Here is a 22253-nt window from a genome sequence, read left to right on the forward strand (position 1 = left end):
TAATGGTATTGTTGAGGAATCAAAGGAAGTTCTAGAATACACTGCAGGAAAAGGGTGTGGAGAAGATGCTGAAGAGATGAGATTTGTTATACTAGGAACTGTCAAAAGCCAATGAAGAACTTTCTACAACAAGATGACGTGATCTTATTTGTGTTTTTAAAAGATCAGTGACTCCAGGATAGATAACTAGTTGGTAGACAAGAATGGATATGGGAAATCTGTGACAAGGCTGTTGTGCTCTGTGAGATATGATAACAACCTGAAACTAGTCATAGCTGATAAGATCAATAGGACTTGATTGTGGATTAAGTATAGATGATGAGAGAGGCTGATTGGTTATTACAGAGATGTCCTAGATTGTTTTTTTGCTTGTATAATTGGATGGTACCATTCAGTGACAGGAAACACTGTGAAAAGGTCATATTGGAGGGGAAGGTTATGAGTTGTGTGTGTGTGCCATAACTCACTCAGCCACTCTCCTGTACATTGGCTCTTAGATTATTTCCATATTTAGCAATTATGAGCAATAAGTAATCTTGTGGGTATGTTTTTGTCTTACTGGTGGAATCGCTTAAGGATAAATTCCTAGAAGTGGCATTGCTGGGTCAAAGTTAAGTGCATATGTAGTTTTATTAGGTATTGCCTCGTTCTCCAACAGGAAAGTTGTACGAGTTTGTATTCCTATGAGCAGCGTGTGAGTGTACCTCTTTCTCAGGTGCTGCTTCAGTAAAATGTTTTGACATACTTTTTATTTACTAATCTAATAGATAGGAAATGGTATCTTGGTATAATTTTAAGATGCATTTTTGAGTTGGGTTAATCTTTCCTTATGTTTATATGGCTATTTATTGTACATGGAGTTTTGTTCACCATTATATCCTCTAACTGGTTATTGTTTGAGTCTCTGGAATCTTCTTAATACACTATTGTATCTACGTATAGAAATTTTTCAGTCTTATGCCTCTAATTGATTTCACTTTTCTAATTATGTTGGCTAATCCTCCCCCCACCCCAGTTTATTGTTAAAGGAGGTAGTAGGCATTTTTTCCATGTTCTTTATCGTATTGGAAATACTTCCATTTTATACTACTTTTATACTGTACTTCTGTTTTTATACCAGTTTCTGGTTTTATACTCAGTTAAATTTAATCAATGAACAAAAGTATGAAAGATTAAATAATTATATGTTAAACCTAATGACTAAAAAGAATTTATCTCTGCTACTTCTGGGTTTGGAGGAAGATGGTGGCCACGTGATCTTGAATCTCCCCACTGGCCCTCCCCTCTGTTCCAAGCAATAAAAAACAAGGAGAGCAGGTAAAACCACACTTGACCCTGCACTTCACAATCCTAGGAGACAGAGAATATCATGGCCTTCACATGACATACAAGTTCAGAAATAAACTAAATTCCCATAAAGTTTCTATTGCTGTAAGTCTGTGGATGCCAAGTACGAGTATAGGGGAGACTTAAAAGACTCCATGAGAACACTAGAGTGGTTCAGAGTACATAGACAAACCACAAACAGAAAGAGAAATTACCCCCAGTCTCCTTACCCCCAGAAAGAAAAATTCCAATACAAAATATAAAATACTGAACACAGGTCTGGGCATACTAGACCATATCACCAGCTCTTAAAAGAAAGCAGGACTAGGAATCAAAGCCTCAGAGAAGCATTGCTTCTGGGAGATAATCAGCTATATAGGAAAGATGTGGCTTCCCTTGGAGATAGGCCACTGAAGGGAAAGAAGGAACTATGAGGGAAAAGCTAAGGCTGTAATGGAAACAAAAGAGAAGTTGTACCAATCCCTCCTTCCACCAATGCTATTCATAAATGAAACTGCGCAGAAAAAGGGAACTGTCAGAAGAGGGTGCTGCCAAACTAGGAGCCCTATTCACAAAATGAAGAAGAAGAGAAAAAAAAGATCATATCTATATAAAAATACTGCAAAAAAAAGCTGAAAATGCTGATACAGAATCTCTAATAATCACAAAGTTGGCAAAACTGTAACACAGTGCTCATACTGGATTAAATATTCATACTGGATTAAATATTCCTAAATCAGCATTTTGGAATAATGAAAAAAACTGCTGAATCAAAAATTCTAAAACTAAGAAATGGACAAAAAAGAAAAAAGGAAATGAGTATTCATTGAATGCAGAAAAGAGAAGACATATTCAAAATTGTATTAGAAATAAAAATTAAATTACAAGATGTCCAAGGGACAATAAATTTATATAAAAATTTAATGAGGAGCATTAAAGAAAAGCAGGGGATGAAACTCCAGAGAATGAAAATGAGCTTAAAAAAAAAAAAAAAATTTTAAAAAATAATTGAATTGGAAAACAGGCAGAAGAGGTCCAACATAAGACTACTTGGAGACCCTCAAGAAAATGAGAACAGCTGACTGGAACAAATATCTAAAATTCAAATCCAAGAGGACTTCCAGGAAAGAAAAACCTTGAATCTACAAATTGATAGGGCCTACTAGGTACCAGGGAAAATTGACCCAGAACAGTCCAAGAAGTACCCGAATAAAATTATTATACTTTAAACATTGTGAAACAAAAAGGATAACTTACAAAGACATGTAAGTTGGACTGGCCATGCTTTTCATAAATAAGGTACAAAGCAAGGCAACAGTAGTATCATTTCAGGAATCTTAATGAGTGTAAACCATAAAACCAAAAAAGATTATATCCAACCATTTGTCCTTCAATAATCAGTCAATGAAGGTTAAAGAAAAACGGTTTGAATTGTGCAAGAACTCAGAAAATATTGCGCACTTGTGCTCTTTCTGGTGAATCTGCTATAGGGAGAGCTAGGGAACCAGGAGTGAGTAGGGAAACTGCTAATGGATGGATGGAGATTTTATATATGTAGAGCTAACACCAAAACTAGGATGTAGAGTTGTGGTATTATTAGTCACAGTTTGATTGGAGAAGTATACTAACTAGGGATAATAATGAATGAACTAATAGGGGATTCATTACAGGTAGTTAACCTTATGTCATTGCGGAGCTACATGGCTAACTAGTGTATGTGAGGCTGTTGCTTCTATGTGCTCCTGCAGCCTACCTGAGTTTTCTGACTTTTCACAGTCTTCAAGCAGAGGTTTGCGTACATATGTACCTGTGGTTTGGTTTGGAATTAAAGTTGTAATTATTGGCGAATAATGTCTTCTGATGGCACATCAGGCAGTTGAAAAGGAAAGATGGATATTAAGTAGCAGAGAACAAGGGTAAACCAGAAAGAATGTGCAAACATGAGCTAGAACTTACAAGGATAAACTGAAACCCATATAAGCTTCAGTTTAGATAACGAAGTGGAGCAAAACACTGTTTGGAGAGGCAGAAGGGGGAGATCTACAACCCATATATTCTTATTGCCTTCATTTACCTCACATATCTTTTTTATCCCTTTATTTTTAACCTTTCTGATTCACTTGATGTATCTTTTATATATAGAATTTACCCAGATCTTTTAATAATTAAAAGTTAAGCCCATTGGTATTTATTCATATGACTGTTAATGTACAAGTATTATGTGTATTTGATGATACTTGTTGTGTTTATCCACATGATGCACTTCCTTTCCTGTTTTATTTTCCTAATCTCTTCTGATATTTAGAAATATTTACATTTATCTTTTATTAGTTATCTTTGTACTTACAATTAAAAAAAATAATAATAGCAAAATTTGTTGAGATTTTACTCTACATTAGGTACTATGCTAAATGCCTTACACAGATTATCTCTTTTAATCTGCCTTACCTATGAGGCATTTACTGTTATTTTCCTCATTTCACAAATGAGAAAACGAATGAACAGGTTAAGTAACTTGCCCAAGGTAACAAGTGTGCAGTTCTTCCCACTTCTCCTTTACCCACATTCCTCAGGCAACCATTCCTCACTGAATCTTTTTTCTCAGCTGCTTTCAAGGGGTGTGTGGGTGTGGGTGTGGGTGTGTGTGTGTGTGTGTGTGTGTGTGTGTGTGTGTGTGTAGCCTTTGGTTTTCAACAGTTTATGATTTGTCTAGATATGATTTTAATTTTTTTTATTTGGTGTGTACTGAGATTGAATTCTCTAAATTTATATTTTTAATCAAATTTTGAAAGTTAGGGCATTATTCATTTATTTTTTTCTACCCCAATCTATTCATTCACTTTTTCTGGAACTCCAGTTATACGTACTTAGATACTTTGAAACTGTTACACAGGTCCCTGAGGTTCTGTTTGTTTATTTATTTTTTTCAATCTTTCTTTGTGTTCTTGAGATTGGATCATTTCTGTTGAGCTATCTTCAGGTTCATTAACCTTTTCTTTGTCATGTCCTTTTTGCCAATGAGATCATCCAGTGAACTTATGGTATTTTTCACTTCTAAAATTTTTAGTTATTTTTTATAGTTTTTCATTTATCTGTTTATGTTTCCTATCTTTTTACTTATTTGTGTTTTTCTTTACCTCATGGAGCATAGTTATCTAGTTGTTTGAAAGTCTTTGATAAATTGAACATCTGCTTTATTTTGGCATTGATACCTGTTGATTGTTTTTTTTTTCTGTCTCTCGATAATTGACCATATTCCCTTGTTCTTTTCTTTTACTGTCAGGTGACTTTGGATTGTATCCTGGTCGTTGGAATGTGATATGGGTCCTGTTATAGTCCTCTAGGGAATATTGATAGCTTTATTTTAGTAGGCATTCAGCCCTCTTAGTTTAAATTACAACTTCTGTCTCATCTTCCATCAGCTCTCTCTCCTATAAACCCGGTTATTCAGTTTTCAGCTCTCCAAGCATTTGCTATACTTTTTTGAATCTGTTCCATGCACTGTCGTTTAGAGGTTAAACTAAGACTTCTAAGTGTTCACACTCAGAAATAAGGAGTTTCCTTCACCAGCTCTCTTCCCCTCAGGCTTCTCCCACACTGTCCGGGTTACGTGGTGGTTACATGGTTTCTTGAGCCAGAATTGCAGTGGGGTTTCTATTGGAATTTTAGTGCCTCATGCAGCTCCAAAACTGGGACCCACTCTCAGGGCAAAGCTAGGAAAAGGAAAATAAAATTGGCAGCTCACTCTTCTGTCATTTGCTTTTCTGAGTTTTGACCCTCCTGTACAATCTACCTGGTCACGTTTACTTTTCTCTGTCTTCAAGCATGTTTCAGAATTAATAGTTGCAATAGAAGTACGAGTTGCCTAGAAATTATATCTCTGCTACCTTGGTAGTCAATATTGAATTTTTTCATTGAATCCAGCCTAACAGGTGGTTATTTTTTGTTGTTTGTTTGTTTGTTTGTTTTTGGTATTAACTTCTTGAAATAATGTATTGATTAAAGAAGTATGTTGTTTTCAGCAGTTCTTTCTACAGAAAGATTTGTTTTAAGAACCATACAATAAGAATTTTAAATAAATCAAACACCTTATATTATGAAAACATCTTGTTTATATTTATTTTTTTACTCTATAATGTAAGGTTAGATTAAAAAATAAATAAGAGAGTGATATAACAGTAAATACCTCCCAAAAGCAGCATAGTCAACTCTGAATTTCAAAGGGACTTATTATAGGTGGAAAAAATTTCAGCATTTCATAAGAAAATATGATTTTTATAGTGTTATCTAAATAAAAGAAAAAAAGGGTTTTAATTCTGCAATAGCCATATGAATTTAATCATATTTGTTTTTATATAATAAGATTGTCATGAGATTTAAATTTGTTACTTTTTTATATGTGTGTTAAAATGCAGTTGAAGATCCCAGTGTAATTCTACATTTTTTTTTTTTTTTTTCATCTAAGGACTTGTAATATTTATTAGTGACCTAAAACCTAATGTGTGGATGATGATATTCAAACTTAAATATTTAATAATGTTTACATATAATTTTTTCCTTTCAGATGGTCTTCTCATTATTAGCGTTCACTCGGCTAAGTTTCCAAATGAAAAAGTCCTGGATAACATTAAGAGTGCCGTTCTTCGATACAACATCACCCACCCTGTGGTTAATGATGCAGATGCCGGCCTTTGGCAAGAACTAGAAGTTTCCTGCTGGCCAACTTTAGTCATACTTGGACCTCGAGGAAACATGTTGTTTTCTTTGATTGGCGAGGGACACAAAGACAAATTATTTTTATATACTTCAATTGCTTTAAAGTATTACAAAGACAGGGGACAGATCAGAGATGACAAAATTGGTATAAAACTCTATAAAGATTCTTTGCCACCTTCACCATTGCTATTTCCTGGCAAAGTAACAGTAGACCAAGTTACTAATAGATTGATAATAGCAGACACTGGACATCATAGAATTTTGGTCGTTTGGAAGAATGGACAAATTCAATATAGCATTGGAGGTAAATTTTGCTTCTGGTTATGATATATAATATGTTTTCAGTAAAAAAATAGTTCAGGTAAATATAAAAGTTGAAATGTCTGAATGAAAACTAATTATAGAAAGGTGATATACATGGACTTAACTTCCTAACACAAATTTTTTGTTAATTAATGTATGATGTTTGAATTAACCTCTTCTCACTCCCTCATAAAACAAGCAGAAACACCAAAAAAGCTCCAGGTCAAAAAGAGGAAATAGTTCGGCTTTTAGGTATATTTACACGTTCAATCTTGTTTTGTTAAAAAACTGCCATACTTACTGTGTCTTATGAAAACATAGACATTTTAGATTTCAGACATTTTTAAGTGGAATTATATTTCACTTTCCAAAAAAGTATAGCCTTATCTTTTTAAAGAGCATGTCAGTGCTGCATGAACTTGAGAAGTAGATTATAAAATAGATAAGCAGAATTTGTATATAATTTTCTCTCCTTTCTTCTATAAGAACTTGAACATGTTTCTGGATCTACTTCCAGAATAGAAATAGGTGTAGCAGCATGATACTTATAATGTGTAAGTATCATGAAAGCATAAATCATTTTGTCTTATATCTCCCTGCTCTTAGATCTGAAACTACCTCTTGGCTACATATACATAATCAATAAACTCTATTGAGTACATTCTTATTAATCCTGCTTATGTAAGCTGAACTGACATCTGACAACATGTTAGTCAAAGACAAAAGTAATTCATATCTTTTTGCAGTTAGTCCTGCTTTAGTAATATACGCAGCATTAGTACGTAAAGTAGGAATGTCTGAGTTCCTAATATTAAAAAAGCTAGTTGTATTCCTGTGCCCTGATGTTATTCTTAATATGCCAAGATAGGGTATGTGTTGTGTTTTGTGGTATTTGTTTTGTTTTGGCTACTTGGTATTTTGATTTTTGATAGGCAGTTATGAGAATTGAATTGTTACTCAAAAAATGTCTTTTGTAGCAGCATGAATTTAAGTGATTTAAAGTATTTAATAGATTCTGTAATTTTCAAAATAGTGTAAGTGAATATTCTTTGTTTAAGAAGAAACCAGCAGCAAGCTACACTACCCAAACATATTTCTAGAAATACTGTTACCTTTTGACATAGTTATTCTTTAATTTTTTAAAAAATAATTCTTTGGTCAGATACACTTAAGAAATACTCAGATATACTCAGATACACTCAGGTTTAATGTTATCTAACAGATTTTTATTGGTGATGGTATCATAATATTTCTCAAATTTTTTGCTCAGCTAATTTTCCTCATGAAGGGGTATAGTACACAGTATTTTCCAATCTCATGTGACCAAAGAACCCTCCCTTTTTTTTCAGGGAACTCTTATTGATATTAATGACAATGATAGTATTAATAACAATTATAGTTCCAGCAAACACTGTATGTCTGGCATTATTTGAAGCACTTTACTTGTGTGAACTCATTTTTCCTGCACAATGCTATGAGTTAGGTACTATTATTAGTTCAATTTTACAGAAGAACACAAAGGACTTGCCCAAATCATCAGCTAGGAAGAGATAGACCTGGGATTTAGACCAGGTCTGCTGGGCTCTTGAGTTCATTTTCTCTCTTTTTGAGATGGGGTCTTGCTCTGTTGTCCAGGCTGAAATGCAGTGGCATGATGTTGGCTCACTGCAACCTGTGCCTCCCAGGTTCAGGCAATTCTCCTGCCTCACCTCCCAAGTAGCTGGGATTACAGGTGGCTAATTTTTTATATTTTTTTAGAGACTAGGTTTCACTGTTTTGGCTAGGCTGGTCTCAAACTCCTGACCTCAAGTGATCTACCTGCCTCAGCCTCCCAGAGTGCTGAGATAACAGGTGTGAGCCACTGTGCCAGGCCTTGAATTTGTTTGTTTGCTTGTTTGTTTGTTTGCTTTTGAGACCGAGCTTCACTCTTATTGCCCAAGCTGGAGTGCAATGGCACTGTCTTGGCTCACTGCAACCTCTGCCTCCCAGGTTCAAGCAGTTCTGCCTCAGCCTCCCGAGTAGCTGGGATTATAGGCACACGCCACCATGCCGGCTAATTTTTGTGTTTCTAGTAGAAACGGGGTTTCACCATGTTAGCCAAGCTGGTCTCATATTGCTGACCTCAGGTCATCCGCCTGCCTGAAGCCTCCCTAAGTGCTAGGATTACAGGAGTGAGCCACCATGCCCGGCTGAGTTTGTTTTCTAGCTGCTGTATTATACTACCTCTCTTATGGACACGTAGGACAATGGAGTTCCACAAACAGTTTGAACTGCTGATTTAGAGGCCTTGAATGGCTTGTCTGCTGGCCATGGAAATAACAGTGATATTTTATTGTGTTATACTCCCCACCCTTGAAACTCTACATGAATTGTAAAAACTGAGAAGTGGACTAGAATCACTCTCTCTTATAGTGTGTATGATATATGGTCGGACTTTGTGACAAAGTGAAATAGTAGCTAAGAAGGATTCTTAATCTGGGGTCCTTGGACTCTTAAGAAAGGCTTGAATGGTCCTCAGGATCTAGGATTGTTTGCAACAATTTAGCCATGTGTATTTTTCTAGGGCTAATTTTCCTTGTATTATCCAAGGAGCATAGCTTTCAAAATTGTTAGAAACTGTTCATCTGCTGAACAATTGAAATTATTTTTAAATCTTTGTAGTCTAGGTAATGGATAATTAGAATGCTTTTAAAATTATTTTCTTCTGATTTATGCTACTATGCTTAAGTGCACTAGTAATTATACTCTGAGCCCTATCATTAGCAAATTCACTCTTGAGAAAAATGTTCCATGGGGAACATTTTAGTTTTTAGATGGACATATCATGTTATTTATATTAAAATCCTAGCATTAAATACAAGTTTTATTTTGTTTTACCTTGAGATCACGTCTTAAGTGAGAAATTTCATTTTATTTTAGGACCCAACCCTGGAAGAAAAGATGGAATATTTTCAGAATCAACTTTTAATTCTCCACAGGGTGTAGCCATAATGAATAATACCATATATGTGGCAGACACTGAAAACCACCTTATAAGAAAGGTAATTTTTTATTTTAAATTTAAGTTTTAATACTTGTAACCCGAAAAGTGATATGTATTTGCTACATTAAATATTTGTAGTTAAAGGGTGATGCTTCTGTATGTCAGTGTCCTTGTTCTGCTTTTTTTGGGGTACTTTAGTTTTATTCTCAAGTATCCTCTTTTTATTTGTGTCAGTATGTAGTTGGCACAGAAGAAAACCCCATTCGGTACTTTTTTTAACCCTTTGTTTCAAATCTGTGTGCCTAATCACTCAAAAGCTCCTCATTTTGAAGTATTTTTCTAACTGCTGGCTTATAATGATCCTTTGCCCTTTTTCAGTTAAATTTTCTCAAATAGAAAAAAAAAATCATACCTCTCCTGCTTCTCTTTAACTCTTATGCTTTGGCTGGAAATACTGATTATTAGCCAATTAGTCTTAAAACTTGTTTTATCTTACTATAAAAGTAATATGTGTTCTTATTTTGAAAAAGTCAGCTAATACGTAAAGGTAAAAAAAAGTCCCCTGACCATCAGTTCCAGTTCACTAGAGGTAGTCATCCACTGTTAAAGTGTGTCTTTTTGGAAATTTTCTATTCTTATAAAAATAAATTGATATTAAAAAGACTTTAGAGAATTTTTAAAAAACAAGTATAATGATGCTATGCATACATAATGTTTTGCAGGTTTTTCTAACTATATTTTTTCCATATTAGTCACATGAGTGATATGACTATATCACACTCCATTGTAGATGTACTCAGTTATTTCAGACATTTCCTACTGATGGTTGCTTTGGCTAAACCATTGGTCCTTACATTGCCATATGTTTGTAAAATAGCCAAGTTCATCATACTCATCCTGTCTAAATACATTGTTTCAGATACTTTCTTGCTTTTCTCACTTTTTCTTTCAATATTGACATTTAACCTCATTTATTTGAAAACATAATCACCTATATACATGATAGAAAAAAATACATAGAATATATAATAAATACACTGTAGTGTAAGTCTCCCTGAGGCCTAGAAATATGTTTGTCTATTACTGAATCCTAGCACCTAGAAAAGAACTGGCCTGTGTATGGCAGGTATTCAACAGATGTTTGTTGGATAAATTTGTGAGCAAATAATATCTGTTTCATGAAGCATTTTCAAAAGTGTATTCCTCTTAATATAAAAAAGTGTTACATGAAAAACAGATTTTGTGGGTTAGTACGTTAAAGTGGAAGTATTTTTGAAAGTCTTGGAACTTTCTTCTTCCAGACTTAAATATGCTAATGTATTGTTGAGTGCATTAAGAGGGGAATATTTGTGCAGCATTTCTAGACTTATTTGACCAGAGAGCCCTTTATAGGCAGAGCTTCTCAAAGGACTAATGTTTCTATGGTGTATAGTTTAGGGAAAAGTGGTTTTACTAAGTTCTTAATGATCAATATTTTTTTATCATTATCTTTTTGGTGTTGTATGCTTCTATAATTCATCAGAGGGGCCAGTCATCCAACAGTGTATTGAAGTAGTAAAATAGCCTGTAGCATTCAGGGAATACTTGTCCTTTTTTAATTGTATTTCTCTTGCTTTACAACTTAATGGGTTTTGGAGTATTGACTATGTGCTGCATTTCAAATATTTATGCATTTAAGTAGCATAATAGCAAATTCAGATTACCTGAAATTGTTCTATATGATGACTTAATATGGTGTCTGCAGAAATGGAAAGTAGTGTAAGTCTCTTATTTTTCCTTTCAAAAATATAAGAATATTTATTGTGTTTTATTTTTGTTTAAGACCTCATTTGCAGAGGACTGAGTTGATTATACTCCTACATTCACAGCTCACAAACATTATTGTTCCATGCAGATCCTTGTCATTAAGAATAATTTATTTAATTTATAAATTTTCCTGCTTCCCCATCCCCCTCCTCTCATTTCCCTTACATAAACATACATAAGCAACCATTGTGGCATATTTGATGCATATATTTTTATTTATTTTATTTTATTTTTTTTGAGACGGAGTTTCGCTCTTGTTACCCAGGCTGGAGTGCAATGGCGTGATCTCGGCTCACCACAACCTCCGCCTCCTAGGTTCAGGCAATTCTCCTGCCTCAACCTCCTGAGTAGCTGGGATTACAGGCACGCGCCACCATGCCCAGCTAATGTTTTTTGTATTTTTAGTAGAGATGAGGTTTCACCATGTTGACCAGGATGGTCTCGATCTCTTGACCTCGTGATCCACCCGCCTCGGCCTCCCAAAGTGCTGGGATTACAGGCTTGAGCCACTGCGCCCGGCCATATATTTTTATTTGTATGTGATCTTGTACAACAGTGTTTTGTGTATATTTTTAAATTATTGTGCTGTATTTTACATATCATAAAGTTCACTCATTTCAAGTCTACAATTGATTAGTTTTTAGTAAAGTCAACAGGTTTTGCAACTGTAATCATTAAGTTGTTTTTAAAACATTTCATCCCCCAAGTAAGAACCCACGTGACCAATTACAAATAGTTCCTATCTCCTCCCATCCTTAGGCAACTATTAATTTCCTTTCTGTCTCTATAAATTTGCCTTTTCCAAACATTTTATATAAATAGAATCATATGTTTTCTTGTATGTGGCATCTTTCATTTTGCATACTAAAAAGTTCATGTATGAAATAACATGTCAGTTCATTCCTTTGTATTCTGTTGTGTGAATATATGATATTTTATCTATCAGTTCACCATTGATAGATATTTAGATTGTTTTTTGGCTATTGTGTATATTTTGTTATTTTTGGCTGTTATGAATAATCTTGTTGTGAACATTTATATATAAGTTACATGGGCATACATTTTCATTTGTCACAGTAGTTACCTAGAACTGGTATTGTAGAGTCATGTGTTTTATGTTGAATTTTTTGAGAGCTGCTAAATTATTTTCCATAGCAATTGCACCATCTTACCTGTGGGTTCCAATTTTCTACATGTTCACCATCACTTGTTAGTTTTTATTTTTTAAAAATTCTAGTTTTTATCTTTTAGAAATTCTTCATATCCTACTGGATATGAAGTGGCATCTCATTGTGGTTTTGATATGCCTTTCCCTCATGACTAATGATGTCAAGTATCCTCTCCTGTGCTTATGGGCCATTTTTATGTCTTTGAAAAGTGTCTGTTAAGATTCTTTGCCAAATTTTTAATTGGGTTGTCTTTTCTATAATAAAGCTGTAAGAATCCTTTGTATATTCTTTGTACGGGTCCTTCATCAGATATATGATTTGCAAATGCTTTTTAACATTTTTTGCTTGCTTTCATGCTTATTTAATCGTGTTCTTTAATGCATAGAAGTTTTAAATTTTGATGATGACTAATTGGTCCATTTTTTTCCTTTTGTAGCTTATGTTTTTGTTGTCGTAAGAATCCATTGCCAAATCCAAGGTCACCATAATTTACCCCTGTGTTTTATTCTAAAAGTATTTTAGTTTTGGCTCTTATAATTTGGTCTTTGATCTATTTTGAGTTGATTTTTGTATATGGTGTGAAGTAGGGGTTCAACTTCATTCTTTTACATGTGGATATACAGGTATCCCAGAAACATTTATCCAGGACTATTGTTTCTCCATTGAAGAGCCTTAGCCGCTTTGTTAAAAATTAGTTGGTCATAGATGTATGGACAGGTCTATTCCATTGATCTCTATGTCTGTCCTTATGCCAGTACCTCACTGTTTTGATTGCTGTAGGTTTAATAAGGTTTGAAATTGGGACATAGAAGTCCTCTCACTTTCTTCTTTTTCAAGATTATTTTGGCTATCCTAGGTCCCTTGCAATTTCATAAGAATTTTAGGACCAGCTTGTCCATTTCTGACAAAATCTTTTGATTGTTTCTTATGTAAACATATCGTCTGCAAAAACAAATTCCCTTCTGATTTTTAAACGTCCTGTTTTTCCTGTTTCCTTTTACTGTATTGCTGGCCAGTACCTCTCTTGCTTTTTAGCATTAGTAGTGATGATGGGTTTCTTGTCATGCTCATAATCTTAAATACATGTAAATTTTCTCCGAAAGGTTAATATTTGCTGTAGCTTAGGGGGAGTAAGATATCTATGAAATAAGGAAAATTTCTTTCTATTGATAGCTGTATTAAATATGCAATAAAGCAATTAAGTGAAATATTGAATAGAATCTAAGTGGCAGGTATATGGATGTTTGTTATAAAAATCTTTTAACTTTCCTGTGTGTTTGAAAATTTTCCCAATAAAATGCTGGGGAGAAAGTCTCAGGAGATGAAAGCAGAATATATTTTCCCAGTAGAATATATTAGTTTTTCAGTTTATGAAGTAAAGTCAACATAGTGTCATGGAACTGCCTGGATTTAGGTTCCAGCTTCTTGACTTACTAATTGTGGGATGTTGAAAAAGTTACTTAGTGATCTGTGTTTTTGTTTTCTCTAAAATATTAAAATCATAGTCATGTAATTACTGTGAGCATGGCTGGATGACTAGTTGTCATGCTCACTATTGGATCAGTGCTTGGCACATAAAAAGTTTTAATGTGTGTCAGTCACCAGCTGAGCATAATTGAAATATGTGCATTTAATTTTTAGAAATGTGTTTTGCCACATTGTGTTTTAAAATTTCATTTTCTTTAATTTTTTTTTTGTTGTTTTTTAGTTAAGATGAGGTCAGTGCTACATCTGTTGGAGGCATGCTGGGAGAAGGGGATAAGAGGGGAAAAGTGGGAATGGACAGGTGGGGAAATGAAAGGGACTGATAATGTGCATTTGAGTAAGAAGTTCATTCTATAATTGAATAGCCTTTTTTTTTCTTTAAATAAAGCATTGTGTTGCACGTACACTCTATATGTCTATTGAAAATCTTTACACAGCAGAAGACAAAAGCAAGAGTAGCATTCATTGCATAAAGCCATCCTTTATATTTCTGTAGATTGACCTAGAAGCTGAGAAGGTGAGCACTGTAGCTGGCATTGGAATTCAAGGTACAGATAAAGAAGGTGGAGCAAAAGGAGAAAAACAACCCATTAGTTCCCCTTGGGATGTAGTTTTTGGAACGTCAGGTATGTGAACTTTTAATATTAAATGTAAAAGTAAATTTTATTTAATGAAAGTAAGACTTTGAAATATTCTTGAGATGGTCATTTGGACTAATTCTATTTCTAGTTATTTTATTTTATACTTTTATACCTATGCCTCGGAGTTTGTTAATCATGTAAAAACAAAGCTAGCAGTAATATATATTATATATACTAGGGTATGTATTATATATAATATTACATATTATATTTTATCTACAAGATAGACTATGTGTTACGCTAAAGAATTATATATTAGATGCATCTTCCAATTAATGTAGCTCTGAATATTCTTATATTGAAAAGATTTATAGTTTCAGAACTTCAGATTATTCTTGAACAGTAATCAATAAAAATCAAAATAAATTTATTAATTTATTATTTTTAAATAAGGAACTTACAGTGTCCTTACATACTCTAGTTTGATGAAGAAATCAAAGAGGCAGCTGCTTTTTTAGATTGAAATTTGTATGATAGCTTTTTTTGAACAATTAAACTTTTACCCTACTAAATTGTGTAGACAATGATAGTGAATGAAACTTAACCTTATCTTTCTTATCTTTATTACCTATAATCATTGAGTACTCTTATTAGTATTCTTATTTTTTATTGGCTCTTAGTGATACTGAGATAGTCATTTACATGTCTAAAATTGGATTAATGAGTAAGCAAAGTTAGTAGAACACATTGAAAATGGAATCTGGGACTAAATGGTTGGTCTGTGTGTAACTACCAGCTTAGTTGAAGAGCTTTACATTTGACATAATTTTCTGTTATGATGCCAATTTAATTATGATTCAAAGACCCTACTTTTTGTTCTTAGTAACTTTTATAAAGCACTTAATATGCATAAAATAAATGAGTGAACTTCTAGTACTATCTGCACTTAACATTTATCTTAAGTATTTTATGTAGGTTGTTTTTGAGAATTCTATTTATGGAATTGGGTATTACAAACATCTATAATTTGTTTCGTAGTTCACCAAGGGGGATGGTAAGGGATACTTCATATGTAGAGAATTTTGAAATAGTAATACAATGAACTAAAACTCAGTCTCTGTTTTATTACCATGCATTAGCAATTCTAAATAATTTCAGGGCAAATTCTTATCAGTACTTTGTTCACTTTTACCTCCCTGCCTTTGATACACCAGGAAGCTATTAGAACATAAATTTTATAGATGGGGAAATAGTCTGAAACATGCCTATCAGTAACATAGTAGTAGTGGTTGATTAATTATTGCTTTGGTGTGATACTGCCATCTCTAAAGGAAGAAAAAAAAGTAAGCCTTTTATGTACAAACCCCTAGTGATTTATAGTCAGTAATCTCTAGAGTAAGTTAGTTATTGATATTTATATTTTACAACTTATAACCTATACCTACTGGGTCTGTTGGTAATTGCCACAAAAATGCTGCATCCCTAAACTTTTACAAACCTAAGGCTTTATTTCTTGCTCATATATGAGATTAGAGTTCATCTGATAAATGCTGAGCCAGACTGGGCTTGGTTCTAAGCTGTTTCTTAGGTCCAGATCTGGTTCATTTGTTACTCATCTTCCTTGGACTAATAGCTGTCTCAGACATTTTCTTCTCTTGACAAAAGGCAGGAGTACAAGAGGGTAAGACCTCTTTGCTCTTGACATGTTTTCCTACCTTCTGTTACTAAAATAAGTCACATAGCCAAGCTCAAAGCCATGGAGCAGTGATGTGCACTTTACCTATGGTGAGTCCATGGCAAGGGTGTGGGTATATATAACATTACTAGAGATGAGTGAGGAGTTGAGAATAGTAATTATAACCTATCACATATATCAAAATTTACATTGCTTAAAAATAAGATATACCTTCCTGGATGCTTTGCTAAGTTAGATTTATGTAATGGCCAAGAAGTACTTAATTTTTTTTTCTAGGCTTAAATTTTTTAAATTATACTCCCTGGCATGGAATTTCTGGTTGTTTATCCCTGTGTTGAGAATACACCCAAATTGCTTTGCAAGGAAAATTGTGATTGTTGATAAGCACTCCCTCACGTTGCAACTAGAGTGACTATTTCAGACTTAGATTTTTACTAAGTTCAGTTTTCATTAAATGAAATGAATCCTACCTTAGCTCAACAGATCATGGTTCAGCATTTAATTTACAGCTGAAAATATATTTACTGCAGGTACTTGGCAGGAGGAGTAATCTTGCTTCCACTTAATCTCAACATCTTACAGAATGCTCATTAATAGAAAATGGTTTTCAAGTACTGTATGAAAGACCTACAATCACAATGACTGCTCTAGTCCATGAGTTTTTAGCCTTGTATTACATATACCAAGGCATTGGTGGTTTGGCTTTACAAGGTACTTATAAATTACTGGACTTATAAATTACTGGGTGTTAACTCAGAAATTCTGAGAATTTAATATTTGGGGAAATTGGTCAAATTTGGATCAGATTTTCAAAGTGGTATTTTACTCAAAACATTTTAAGAACCACTTCTAAATTACTCTAAAATCCAATCCTGAATTAATTTATGTTGTCAGAGTATGGAGAAATTGGATCATAGATTATTTGCTCTACTTATGATTATTTTTACAAAATTATATTTTAGTATAAGCCGTTCTATAGTACAAGTAAACAAACTACAGCTACATCTAGCAGCCTGGACAAATAAAACAAGGAATATTTTGAGTGATACAAGCAAGTTACAGAATACGTACAGTATAATTTCTTTATATGTAGAAATCTACAGTATTTCTTTTCAAAAGTACAGTAGCATTTAATACAATCATTGTGAGATCCATTCAGACATAATAAAGTTAAAAAGAAGAATGATAAAAGTACATTTTATACTAGTGGTTCCTTGTGGTAGGAGGAGGAGTAGGGTATGATCACAGAGGGATGCACAGCATTTTCAAATAATGTTCTCTTGAGTTTGGTAGTGTGCACATGGGTGTTATTATTTTACCTTGAAATATGACATGTATTCCATATGCATATTTAATGAAAATTAAACTTTAAAAAGAAAAAATAGATTGGGTAAAGAGAATGAAATATAACAAGGACAATACACTGTTGAATGTATACTAAATGAAGGATTCCAGCTTAATAAACAACATACTTCAAGAAGAGATTAGGCAGGGGTAGCTATACATATATCAGACAGAATAGACTCTAAGTCAAAAACTATAAAGAGACAAAGTCATTATGTGATAAAAAGGAGTCAATTCATCAAGAAGTTATAACAATTGTAAATATGTATACCCAACGTAAAGCACCTAGATATATAAAGCAAATATTAATAGATCTGAAGGGAGAGATAGACTGTATTACAATAATAGTAGACTTTGATACCCCACTTTCAACATTAGATTAAACAGAAAATGAGTAAGGAAGCACTGGACTTGAACTATGCTTTAAACCAAATGGACTTAACACATATTTATAGAGCAATTCAACAGCAACAAAATACACATTCTTCTCAAATGTACACAGAACATAGGTCATATATTAGGCCACAAAACAAATCTTAACAAATGTAAGAAGGTTGAAATTATATTGAGTATCTTTCTGACCACATTGGCATAAAATGAGAAATCAATAACAGGAGGAATCTTGGAAAACTTGAAAATATATGAACATTAAACAAAATACTCTTGAACAACCAGTGGGTCAAAGAATAAATTAAAAGGGAAGTTTTAAAATGTCTTGAGATAATATAAATGAACATGAAAACTCAGCATATCGAAGCTTACAGAATGCAGCAAAAGCAGTCCTGAGAGGGAAGTTTATAGCAATAAATGCCTACATCACAAAAGAAGAGAGATTTAAATAACTTACTGTCACACCTCAAGGAACTAGGAAACAAATGAAGAACAAACTAAGCCCAAACTCAGCAGAAGGAAAGAAATAATAAAGGTCAGAGCAAAAGTAAACAAGACAGAAAAGATGAATGAAACTTAAAGGTGTTTTTTTTTTTGGAAAGTTAAAATCAACAAACTTTTAGCTAAACAAAGGAAGAGAAGTGACTCAAAATCAGAAATGAAAGAGAAAACAACTAGTACTACAGAAATACAAACAATCATAAGAGACTACTAGGAACAGCTATACACCAACAAACTGGGTAACATAGAAGGAATGGATGAATTCCTGGCAATGTGCAAGTCACCGTACTGAATCAGGAAGAAATAGAAAAGCTGAAGAGACCAATAATGGGAAAGGAAATTAAATCAATAATAAAAAATGTCCCGTCGGAGAAAAGCCCAAGACTCAATGACTTTACTGCTGAATTCTGCCAAACATTTAAAGAACCATACCAATCATTCTCAAACTGTTCTAAAAAATTGGAGAGAGAATACTTCCAAACTCATTTTCCAAGGCCAGCATTGCCCTGATACCAAAGCCAGTTAAGGACACTACAAGAAAACTACAGGCCTATATGCAAAAGTTCTCAACAAATTACTAGCAAATTGAAGGCAACAGCATATTAAAAAGATCATTTACCGTGATCAAATGGGATTTATCCCAAGGAAGCAAAGGTTGTTCAACATACATAAGCCAATAATTGTGATATATTGGCATAAAGGAGAAAAACAACATGATCGTCTCAATAGATGCAGAAAAATATTGTACAAAATTTAACATCTGTTCATGATAAAAACTCAAAAAAAAAATAAGTATAGGAGGAACATAAGAAAGCTATATATGGCAGGTTCACAGCTAACATCCTCAATGGTGAAAGTTAAAAGGTTTTCCTCTAAGATCAGGAACAAAGATGTTCACTCTTGCCACTTCTATTCAGCATAGTACTGGAAGTCCTAGATAGAGTAATTAGGCAAGAAAAAGAAATACAAGGCATCCATATGGAAAAAGAAAAGTGAAATTGTCTCTATTTGCTGATGACATGATCTTATATATAAAAAATGCTTATGACTCTACCAAAAGGCTATTAGAGCTGATAAATTCGGTAAAGATTCCAAAATCAATGTACAAAAATTGATGTGTTTCTATATACTAACAATGAATATCCAAAAAGGAAATTATGGAAACAATTTCGTTTACAGTAGCATTTGAAAAGGTAAAATACTTAAGAGTAAATTTAACCAAGGAGGTGGAAAGATATGTTTTCTACAGAAAACTATAAAACATAGATGAGAGAACTTGAAGAGGACAAATAAATGGAGAGATATCTCATGTTCATGGATTGGAAGAATTAATATGGTAAAATGTTCATACTACCCAAAGCATTCTACAGATTCAGTGTAATTTCTATCAAAACTGTGTTGTCATTTTTCATAGAAATAGAAAAAAAACTATCTTAAAATGTGTTTGGAACTAGAAAAAATCCTGAATATGAATAACCAAAGCAGTCTTGAGCAGAAAGAACAAAGCTGGAGGCATCACACTTCCTGATTTCAAAATATGAAGCTATTGTAATCAAAACAGCATGGTACTGTTATAAAAACAGACATATCAACCAAACAGAATAGAAAACCCAGAAATAAACCCAAGTATTTACAGTCAAATGGTTTTCAACAAAAGTGCCAAGAACATGCAATGAGGAAAGGACAATTCCTTTCATAAATGGTTTTGGGAAAATTGGATAGCCACATACAGAAGAATGAAATTGGACCATATCATTTCCAAAAACCAACTCAAAATAGGTAAAGATTTATAAGGCCTGAAACTAAAGCTACAAGAAGAAAATGTGAAAAGTTCCATGACATTGATCTGGACAATGAATGATTTCTTGAATAGGACTCCAAAAACACAGGCAACAAAAGCAGAAATAGACCAGCGGGATTGCATCAAAACAAAAAGCTCCATATAGCAAAGAAAACAGTTAACAGAATGAAGAGACAACCTATGGGTTGAGAGAAAATATCTGCAAACCATACAACCAATAAGGGACTAATCTCCAAAATATGTAAGGAACTCAAACTAAACTCAGTAGCAAGAAAACAACCTAACCAAAATATGGGCAAAGGGTATCAACAAACATTTCTCAAAAGAGATATGAATGGCAAACAGATATGTGAGAAAATATTCATCATCTCTAATTATCAAGGAAATGAGAATTAGAACCATGATGCGATATTACCTCACACCTGTTAGAATGACTTTATCAAAATAACAAATGATAAATGTTAATGAGGATGCAGAAAAAAAGAGAACCTTTGTACACTGTGGGAATGTAAATTAATACAGCCATTTCGGAAAATAGTATGGAGGTGCCTCAAGAAAACGATAAATAGAATATTCATATGACCCAGCAGTCCCATTTAATAAAGGCTTTAAAATTGTTGTGTCAGAGAGAGATTTGCACCCCCATGTTTATTTCAGCATTATTCACAATTGCCAAGATGGAGGCAACCCAACTGTCCATTAGTGGATGAATGGATAAAGAAAATGTGTATCTGAGGCCGGGCGTGGTGGCTCACGCCTGTAATCCCAGCACTTTGGAAGGCTGTGGCAGACAGATCACCTGGGTCAGGAGTTCAAGACCAGCCTGGCCAACATGGTGAAACCCCATCTCTACAAAAATATAAAAATTAGCTCGGCATGATGGTGGGTGCCTGTAATGCTAGCTACTCAGGAGGCTGAGGCAGGAGAATTGCTTTAACCCAGGAGGCAGAAGTTGCAGTGAGCCAAGATCATGCCACTGCACTCCATCCTGGGCGACAGAGTAAGACTTCATCACTTAAAAAAAAAAAAAAAAAAAAAGAAGCAGCAGCAAATGTATTTCTACACACTGGAATACTACACAACTTTAAATACTGTCATTCATGACAACATGGATGGAAGCAGAGGACATTATGCTAAGTGAAATAAGCCAGACAGACAGATACTGTATGATCTTGTTTGTGGAATCTAAAAACATCAGTCTTAGGCCGGGCATGCTGGCTCATGCCTGTAATTTCAGCACTTGGGGACACTGAGGTGAGAGGATTTCTCAAGGCCAGGAGTTTTAGACCAGTCTGGTCAACATAGCAACACAGTATCTCTACAACAGAAATTTTAAAATAAAAAATAAATTTAAAAGTTTTCTAAGAAAATCTCAGAAAAAGAACATAGGAATGTGGTTGCTAGAGGCTAGGAAAATGGGAAAGAGAAAAGGTTGATCAAAGTGTACAGAGTTTCAGTTGGAGGAATCAGTTTTAGCGATAATAGTGCACCATAATAGTGCACGGCATGGTGACTGACGTTTAGTTATTAATCTGTATTTCACAACCGTTACAAGAATAGATTTTTTAACATTTGCACCACAGAAAAAAATGTTTATAAGGTCATGGATATGTTAGTTTGATTGAATCTTTCTACAATGTATACATAGATCAAAACATTACATTGTACCCTATGAATATACACAATTATTGGTCAATTAAAAATTTGAAAAAAGAGATCTAGGAAAGGGACTAGAAGTACCTCTCAGTATTTTAAATATACGTGTAGTGTGTAAATGGATGTGTGTATGTATTTTAAATAGTATCTGAATATTTAACCTAACTATGCTGTACAGTCATAAAGGCATAAAAATAAGCAATATAAAGTGATTTTTACAAAAGTAAGTTTTATCTGTGTTTATTTTTTAATTGTCATTCTTAATATGGTCAGAACATCATGCACTAAAAATAATTACTAATTACAGTAAGTTCAGTTTTTCAGCAGATACTTTGTAATGTTTCTAAAACATGTATCAGGTCTTTGTTGACTCCATTCATGCCAGACGACAGCCTGAAAGATGTTTTAGCTTTTTTTTTTTTTATCTGCTCAAAAACGGAACTTACTGTAATTAGTAATTATTTTTAGTGCGGGATGTTCAAACCATATTAAGAAT

The 22253-nt window shown here is 33.7% G+C and overlaps 1 protein-coding gene across 5 annotated transcripts in view; it reads left to right on the forward strand.

Annotated features, from left to right (window-relative positions):
* NHLRC2 (NHL repeat containing 2) overlaps positions 1 to 22253 on the forward strand; it is a 53879-nt gene that overhangs the window by 13640 nt on the left and 17986 nt on the right. For 4 of the 5 annotated variants that reach the window (XM_032281689.1, XM_032281690.1, XM_032281691.1 and 1 more), the window contains exons 3-5: positions 5891 to 6346; positions 9265 to 9386; positions 14285 to 14414. In XM_032281689.1, the coding sequence (XP_032137580.1) occupies positions 5891 to 6346; positions 9265 to 9386; positions 14285 to 14414 (708 nt within the window). The remainder of the gene's footprint in view (positions 1 to 5890; positions 6347 to 9264; positions 9387 to 14284; positions 14415 to 22253) is intronic. The other variant, XM_032281693.1, reaches the window with a different exon arrangement.

This window comes from Sapajus apella, unplaced genomic scaffold (assembly GCF_009761245.1).
Source record: "Sapajus apella isolate SASKATOON/1434 unplaced genomic scaffold, GSC_monkey_1.0 scaffold13, whole genome shotgun sequence".
Taxonomy (NCBI): domain Eukaryota; kingdom Metazoa; phylum Chordata; class Mammalia; order Primates; family Cebidae; genus Sapajus; species Sapajus apella.